Source organism: Oncorhynchus nerka, linkage group LG16 (genome assembly GCF_034236695.1).
Source record: "Oncorhynchus nerka isolate Pitt River linkage group LG16, Oner_Uvic_2.0, whole genome shotgun sequence".
Lineage (NCBI taxonomy): Eukaryota > Metazoa > Chordata > Actinopteri > Salmoniformes > Salmonidae > Oncorhynchus > Oncorhynchus nerka.
The window spans coordinates 6,175,967-6,184,251 of NC_088411.1; the positions used below are offsets into that span (position 1 = coordinate 6,175,967).

Sequence of the window (8,285 nt, forward strand, 5' to 3'; positions counted from 1 at the left end):
TAAAGTTTTATATAAATAAAATTAACAACCAAAATATAATTTTATTCAGCTTGTGACAATTATATTCAATGACATGAAACTCACGACCCATATGCATGCTGGCACATATTGGGCACCTGGGTCTCCCCATTTCCAGATGGATATCCTGCCGAAATGTAGGGTTTGGACGAGTATTAAGAATGTGGCTATTGAAGCTTATTCGCAATACATATTCCTTAACATGTGCCTCTCTATCTCTTCTTTTGCCCCTCTGATTCCACACTGTCCCGCCACCCATCAGTATCCTGCCCACTAGCACTGCCAGGCATGTGGGCATCTCTAAGCTAGGAGGCTCTCTCAGAGCACAGCCCTGATTATCTCTGTTCAAATGACTCATTTAGCCAAATTTACCTTGGCGGTCTTTGTGGTTAGCTTTGTGGTTTGGTGTGGAATTCACATTGATTATGTATTTTCTCTAATTGCAAGAAAGTGATATACACTATATATACAAAAGTATGTGGACACCCCTTCAAATTAGTGGATTTGGCTATTTCAGCCACACCCGTTGCTGACAACTGTGTAAAATCAGCCATGTAATCTCCATAGATAAACATTGGCAGTAGCCGAATAGCCTTACTGAAGAGCTCAGTGATTTTTAACGTGGCACCATCATAGGATGCCACCTTTCCAACAAGTCAGTTCGTCAAATTCGGTCAACTATAAGTGCTGTTATTTTGAAATGGAAACGTCTAGGAACAACAACGGCTCAGCCATGAAGTGGTAGGCCACACAATCTCACTGAACGGAACTGCTGTGTGCTGAAGCTCGTAGTGAGTAAAAAATAATCTGTCCTCGAATGCAACACTCACTTCCGAGTTCCAAACTGCTTCTGGAAGCAATGTCAGCACAATAACTGTTCGTCGGGAGCTTCGTGAAATGGGTTTCCATGGTCTCGGCTGGCGTGGTGTAAAGCTCGCCTCCATTGGACTCTGGAGCAGTGGAAACGCATTATTTATTTATTTTATTTATTTCACCTTTATTTAACCAGGTAGGCAAGTTGAGAACAAGTTCTCATTTACAATTGCGACCTGGCCAAGATAAAGCAAAGCAGTACGACACATACAACGACACAGAGTTACACATGGAGTAAAACAAACATACAGTCAATAATACAGTAGAAACAAGTCTAAATACGATGTGAGCAAGTGAGGTGAGATAAGGGAGGTAAAGGCAAGAAAAAGGCCATGGTGGCAAAGTAAATACAATATAGCAAGTAAAACACTGGAATGGTAGATTTGCAGTGGAAGAATGTGCAAAGTAGAAATAAAAATAATGGGGTGCAAAGGAGATAAATAAAATAAATACAGTAGGGAAAGAGGTAGTTGTTTGGGCTAAATTATAGGTGGGCTATGTACAGGTGCAGTAATCTGTGAGCTGCTTTGACAGTTGGTGCTTAAAGCTAGTGAGGGAGATAAGTGTTTCCAGTTTCAGAGATTTTTGTAGTTCGTTCCAGTCATTGGCAGCAGAGAACTGGAAGGAGAGGCGGCCAAAGAAAGAATCGGTTTTGGGGGTGACCAGAGAGATTTACCTGCTGGAGCGTGTGCTACAGGTGGGTGATGCTATGGTGACCAGCGAGCTGAGATAAGGGGGGACTTTACCTAGCAGGGTCTTGTAGATGACATGGAGCCAGTGGGTTTGGCGACGAGTATGAAGCGAGGGCCAGCCAACGAGAGCGTACAGGTCGCAATGGTGGGTAGTATATGGGGCTTTGGTGACAAAACGGATTGCACTGTGATAGACTGCATCCAATTTGTTGGGTAGGGTATTGGAGGCTATTTTGTAAATGACATCGCCGAAGTCGAGGATCGGTAGGTTGTTCAGTTTTACGAGGGTATGTTTGGCAGCATGAGTGAAGGATGCTTTGTTGTAAAATAGGAAGCGAATTCTAGATTTAACTTTGGATTAAATATGTTTGATGTGGGTCTGGAAGGAGAGTTTACAGTCTAACCAGACACCTAGGTATTTGTAGTTGTCCACGTATTCTAAGTCAGAGCCGTCCAGAGTAGTGATGTTGGACAGGCGGGCAGGTGCAGGCAGCGATCGGTTGAAGAGCATGCATTTAGTTTTACTTGTATTTAAGAGCAATTGGAGGCCACGGAAGGAGAGTTGTATGGCATTGAAGCTTACCTGGAGGGTTGTTGTTAAGTGTCCAAAGAAGGGCCAGAAGTATACAGAATGGTGTCGTCTGCATAGAGGTGGATCAGAGACTATGGCTATCCAAGGCTATGTGGAGTTATGCTTCACCTTCTGGCATTCCGAAGAACTAATATGGGTTTGGCGGATGCCAGGAGAACGCTACCTGCCCCAATGCATAGTGCCAACTGTACAGTTTGGTGGAGGAGGAATAATGGTCTGGGGCTGTATTTATGGTTCTTGCTAAGCCCCTTAGTTCCAGTGACGGTAAATCTTAATGCTACAGCATACAATGACATTCTAGATGATTCTGTGCTTCCAACTTTGTGGCAACAATTTGGGGAAGGCCATTTCAGCATGACAATGCCCCGTGCACAAAGCGAAGTCCACACAGAAATTTGTTTATTTGGTTTGTTGAGATCGATGTGAAAGAACTTGACTGGCCTGCACAGAGCCCTGACCCCAACCTCATCGAACAACTTTGGGATGAATTGGAACGCCGACTGTGAGCCAGGCCTAATCGCCCAGCATCAGTGCCTGACCTCACTAATGCTCTTGTGCCTAAATGGAAGCAAGCAGCATTGTTGCAACATCTAGTATATAGACTTCCCAGAAGAGTGGAGGCTGTTATAGCAGCAACGGGGGGACCAACCCATATTCATTTGAATGATTTTGGAATGAGATGTTCGATGTCCACATTCTTTTGGTAATGTAGTTTATAACATCTATATTAATATAGCCTAAATATATAGCTGGGTCATTCCTATAGTGATGTGAATTTTCTGTCCTCGGGAAATATCACTTATTTAGTGTTAAATAGCAAATTAGGCTTTAATTATAAGGTCAGGTATCCTTAAAAAAACACAAAAATATGGATATTGAAAGGGAAGTCAATACATTTTCAAAAAAACAATTCACTGGATGTAGGTGTTTTTGCCATGTCCCCCAGATGTTATTCATCAACTTCCATGAGAAATATAATATAAGCCATAACATAATACAATATTTAAAATCTGTCTCCATTATTTTATAGTCCTAGTTAAAATTCTCTCATGGACATGTTTTTCACAATTATTGTATTTATTATTATTATTTTATTTTAGATGTTCTGTGTGCCCCTGAAATAACTTTCCACCAATGTCTTTTGTTGTAATTCTCCTTTAAGAAAACAACACCGTCCTGCAACGACACCACATTCAGGAAGTGTCACAATTTCTTTGGTGGGAAAACAACGGTACAAAGCAACATAAATATATACACTCAGTCTCAGTTGTATCTATTTGACAATGTTTCGTGGTAGTCTGTGTGCTCCACTCATACATTTCCACCCTGTTAAGCTAAATTATGAAGAAAATGAACCCAATTACTAAATGGTCAAATATGTTTGATAGAGAAGTTAAAATCCTGTTCAAGTGGTCCCCATTATTCTAGCTCAATCTGGCTCACTCACAAGCGCTATGGCTAGTTTAGGCTCCAAATGTCCACCCTGTTAGAAGTATACACTAACAGGTTGGAAAATGCACCTGAGCTTGACTGTTTTTCGGGAAATCAAATGTGTCCTTTTTCTGCTAGAATACAAAAACAAAAAACATACTTTATTTTTCAAAAGTTAAGAGGTCCAAAAAGCACCAGACAGTAGGAATGACCTAGCTAGGCCTAAATAGATTCATAAATGGGTGTCCATTGTTAGGCCTATGCTCTGATAGGAGTGAAATTTGTCATAAAAACGACATCAAACGAGAACATTTCATTCTCTCTCCGTTTTTGTTACTCTCTTTCTCTCTCTTACTGGCTGGCTGTGACAGATGGCGAGTCCCTCTTCCCTCCAGAAGGCACTCTCTGTGAATGCGGGCGCATGTCAATCACCCGCGCTCATGTCATGACTCTTGCCAATGATGTGTCAGCCATATGGCCTTGCATCATAGCTTGTATGTAACCCACCCAGCCCTGGTAGAGTATACCGCACTACTGTATCTGCGTAGTTGGGGTAGGGATAGCACAGCGAAAAAGCAGCGAGCTTGACTTCAGCCGCACCAATTGAAGTGTCCATGCAGGAGCGGTGTGGACTTGGACTGGCCACCCGGAGATGGTCTAAACAAACGTGCTTTCGCCTCTCACCCAGCTCCAAGACGGCGGTAGGTTTACATTTTTTGGGTGGCCCTCAACGAATTATGGAACTAACACCAACGAGAGAATTTATACAAAGGTTGAATGGAACATGTGTTATTTCACAAGATTGCTCTTTAGAGAAACTAGGCTACAGCGTATCTTGCGCATGAATGAAATGATATTGTTCAACCCTCGTTGTTTTATCGCATATCAAGAGTGACAGAGTCAAAGACATAATTTAATCCTGCTCCACGCTCTTTATCCGCGCTATCATGTATCGCGAACACGGGAAGGGGTTGATTCCATGCACAGCGCGGACAACTACATTTAATAAGAAAGCCTTTAACTATCAATTTGACATGCATTATAGGTCCACTAAAAATGTACATGCATTATTCTATTCATATCGGAGGCTTATCGATGGAGCTTTGTCGTTTCCTTTGAGAGAGGGTTGGGACTTTATTTTAAAAGTCCCTGAAATCGTATCTCCGTTTGAAATGGAGCCATTTAAGGGACAGAACCTAAAATCAAATCAAAAGGAAATCATACTAAGCAGCACATGGGATACGGTAAATGTGTCTGTGTGTCAGAGCATTATGGCCCTACAAGATATGAAGGAGAGTGAGTGGTAGCGGAAGAGAATTCTACTTTTCAATTCACATTACATCCTTGCCTTACCTTCGTTGTGGCTGGCAACGCGACATTCTTGGTCAGTAGCTCAAATTAACCATGAATATGACAGTAAATACCACTAGCCAGTAAGCACAAACTATTCAATGACAAACGTTTCTTATAAACATATTAAACTATTGTATATTGCAACCGAACCATATACAACTCTTGAATAATGCAACAATTCACAAGCAGACAATTATTGGTTTTATATTCTTGTCTGTAGGCTACACGCATTACATTTGAGCTTCAAGACCAAATACAGACTTGCTATAACAGCATGTCATTAAGTAACGTTAGCCTATCCGAAATGAAAGATTAACCCTGTCATACAATATTAAAGTAAGCTACAGTAGGCCAACATTACAACAAACCAGGGTTAATTTTGAACAATATCATGCAAATCATTACATGTGGTAATTGTGACTGAAAACGTTGGTAGGCTATAACACCGGGAGTAGCTGTTTTATATGGAAGTAAATCAAATGTCTCAACTAGGGTCCAAAGTTGGTTAGGTAAGCTACCAGATCAGGAAAAACTCTGGGCCCCAGGAAACGTCCAATAAAGAAGCCTGAAGGAGGAGAGATTACTAGAAACAAACTCGGTTTACCCTTTTATCTGTGGATTAATTGTCGGAGTAGAGGACCTTGTGCATTTCAGGTAAAATAACAACCTAATGTTTATATCCCAGGACAAATTAGCTAGCAACAGCAAGATAGCGAGCTAAATTTCCATAAATGTTTGCTTCTTGACCTGTCCCCAAATGAATATAGTTTGTTCAGAGTTCGTTTTGATATTTAAACCTGTGTGTCCTAATCGTGTCTGGTGTAGAAGGACACAATCAACATGCGCATGATGACGCACGCGGGAGAGCGTTCTGGTCAGCATGTTACTGTAAACATAGTTGTCCAGGGATGATTTTATCCTCTTTTTCCAAATCCAGATAACCTACAAAAATATAGACTGAAGACTTAGTTCTGCTGTGGCAGCCTGCTAATTGTTGAAGGGGAAAGGGAGGAAAAGAAAGCTAAGGCTATTTTACAGCAAATCTGTCATGTCAAATTGGCATAACCATTTAGGCCATTCACACATGCGTAGAATCGGTTATTATTCGATGCAACTAACGAAGTAAAATTGTGAATATTATCAGAAATTTATGGGTAGGGTATATTAATTTATGGGTAGGGTATATTCTAAAATTAGTCCACAATTTATTATGCCTGTGTTGGAATGTGGCCAGAAATGGTGTGTGTGTGTGTGTGTGTGGGGGGGGGGGGGGGGGGGGGGGTGTCTACCCGCCGCACAACGTGCCCCATGGGACCTTATGATCAGCCAGCCCATAGGGCCAGCACCGAAAAACCTGCTGTGAGACTGCACGCCAAGGCACGTGCACGGAGAATTGAGGGAAGCGCTTAGTTGGTCCCGTCTGTCGCCCCTCTGTAGCAACCCCCTACTAAGATAAAACATATATTTAATAATAGCCTGTTATTTTGACGAATAGCCTAATCAAAGTAATTTTAGACTCATGAATTAACACGATGTCTAAAGTTCTTATAGGAACATTAGCCTATTATATTAGAGGCCTATGGAACTTGGCTGAAGTGCACACATAGGTATACATCTCATTTTGGATAAGACATTGCCTATCACCAAGACCATGCACTGTCTGAAACTGCTTCTAGTTCTCATCTGTCTTGTGATGTGTTTTCCAGTGCCACCATGTTGACAAGGCTATTCAGCGAGGTTCTGCCGGATGTCCAGAAGCTCTCGGGTTGGGTGGAGAACAGCGAGGGCGAGGACTCCAAAACCAAGGAGGAAGACATGGGTCCCGTGCAAGACGACGACTTGGATGACGGCGACGCCAGAGAGGGAAGCAGCCGGGATCAATCCGAGATGGCTGGGGATGACGTCGACGATGAGGACTGTGGTGATGAGAACGAGGGGGAAAAGCCCGGGCCAAAGAAACGCAAGATGACGCCAGCACGAATTGAGCGCTCCAAGGTGCGGCGTCAAAAAGCCAACGCACGAGAGAGAACGCGTATGCACGATTTGAACTCTGCGCTGGACAATTTGCGCAAAGTAGTCCCCTGTTATTCCAAAACGCAAAAGCTCTCAAAGATAGAGACGCTGAGACTGGCCAAGAATTACATTTGGGCGCTCGGGGAGATCTTGCGCAATGGGAAAAGGCCAGATGTAGTATCCTACGTGCAGACACTGTGCAAGGGCCTGTCCCAGCCCACCACAAATCTAGTAGCTGGTTGTCTGCAGCTCAACTCTCGGAACTTATTGACAGAGCAGTGTCCTGACGGGGCCCGGTTCCATGTCCCCAACTCCTCTTTCTCCGTGCACCCTTACTCCTACCAGTGTCCCCGTCTGTCCAGCCCTCAGTGCCAACCCGGCTCCAGTCGGCATATGAGGACCCATAACTACGGCTACGGCGACGCGGTCTACCCAGGGGCAATCTCCCCAGAGTACGACAGCCCAGACTATGGGGGCCATCACAGCTCGCCTGTGTGCGTCAACGGCAACTTTTCCGTGAGTCAACAGGAGTGTGGGTCGCCGGACACAGACATGAACTATCACTATGCTATGCACTACTCTGGACTGTCTGCTTCGCGCGCCACTGCTGTCCACGGACTAGCGTTCGGCACATCGGGAGCGCGCAGCGGTTCCGCGCACTCTGAAAACGTGCCGCCGCCATTTCATGACATGCACTTATTACACCATGACAAGACGCCCGTGTACGAGGAACTTAACGTCCTTTACCACAACTGAATTCACCAAAACCCTAACAACCCACCGGACCCCTAAATACCCAACTAAAAATCGTAACGTTAGGCTATAATAGCCTATTCATTTTGACACTGGATGAGGTTTTTAGAAAACGGAAGGTGGGGTGGCAGGAATTGAGAGAGAAATACCAATATTCTCAATGTTGGTTCTCTGTTTTATTGATGTCGTTCCTGAATTGTCGTTATGCACATTTGAAGGTATGTCAGAAATCAATATTTCCAATCAAATGTCGCCGTGTATGCATAATGCGAGTGCACTCAAAATAAAATGTGTTACATGAACGAAACATCTTATAAAACAAAAAATAAAACAATATTTTATAATTATCTGACATGAGGTGGTTGAACAAATAAATTATTTCTGACTTGAGAAATTGAGTCAATCTCACTGTATGCTGAAGGGCAAGAGCTCCACCATGGAATCACAAATACATTATTTGAGTACATAACTATCTAAGTGACAAGAACCACTTTCTGCATTAGGTTCGTTTCCAAATCCAATATTGAAACGAAAGACAATTCATCATTAAACTGACCAAA

General features: G+C 43.1%; 1 protein-coding gene across 1 annotated transcript; it reads left to right on the forward strand.

Annotated features, from left to right (window-relative positions):
* Positions 1 to 4,165: 4,165 nt before the first annotated feature.
* Positions 4,166 to 8,026, forward strand: LOC115143944 (neurogenic differentiation factor 2-like). Its single transcript, XM_029684424.2, has 2 exons — positions 4,166 to 4,307; positions 6,666 to 8,026. Exon 2 carries the CDS (start codon positions 6,673 to 6,675, stop codon positions 7,726 to 7,728), a length of 1,056 nt encoding a protein of 351 aa, XP_029540284.1. The 5' UTR covers positions 4,166 to 4,307; positions 6,666 to 6,672; the 3' UTR covers positions 7,729 to 8,026.
* Positions 8,027 to 8,285: the final 259 nt, after the last annotated feature.

Excerpts from the sequence above, each read along its gene's own strand:
- LOC115143944 (XM_029684424.2), top strand. The coding sequence starts at position 6,673 with ATGTTGACAAGGCTATTCAGCGAGGTTCTGCCGGATGTCCAGAAGCTC.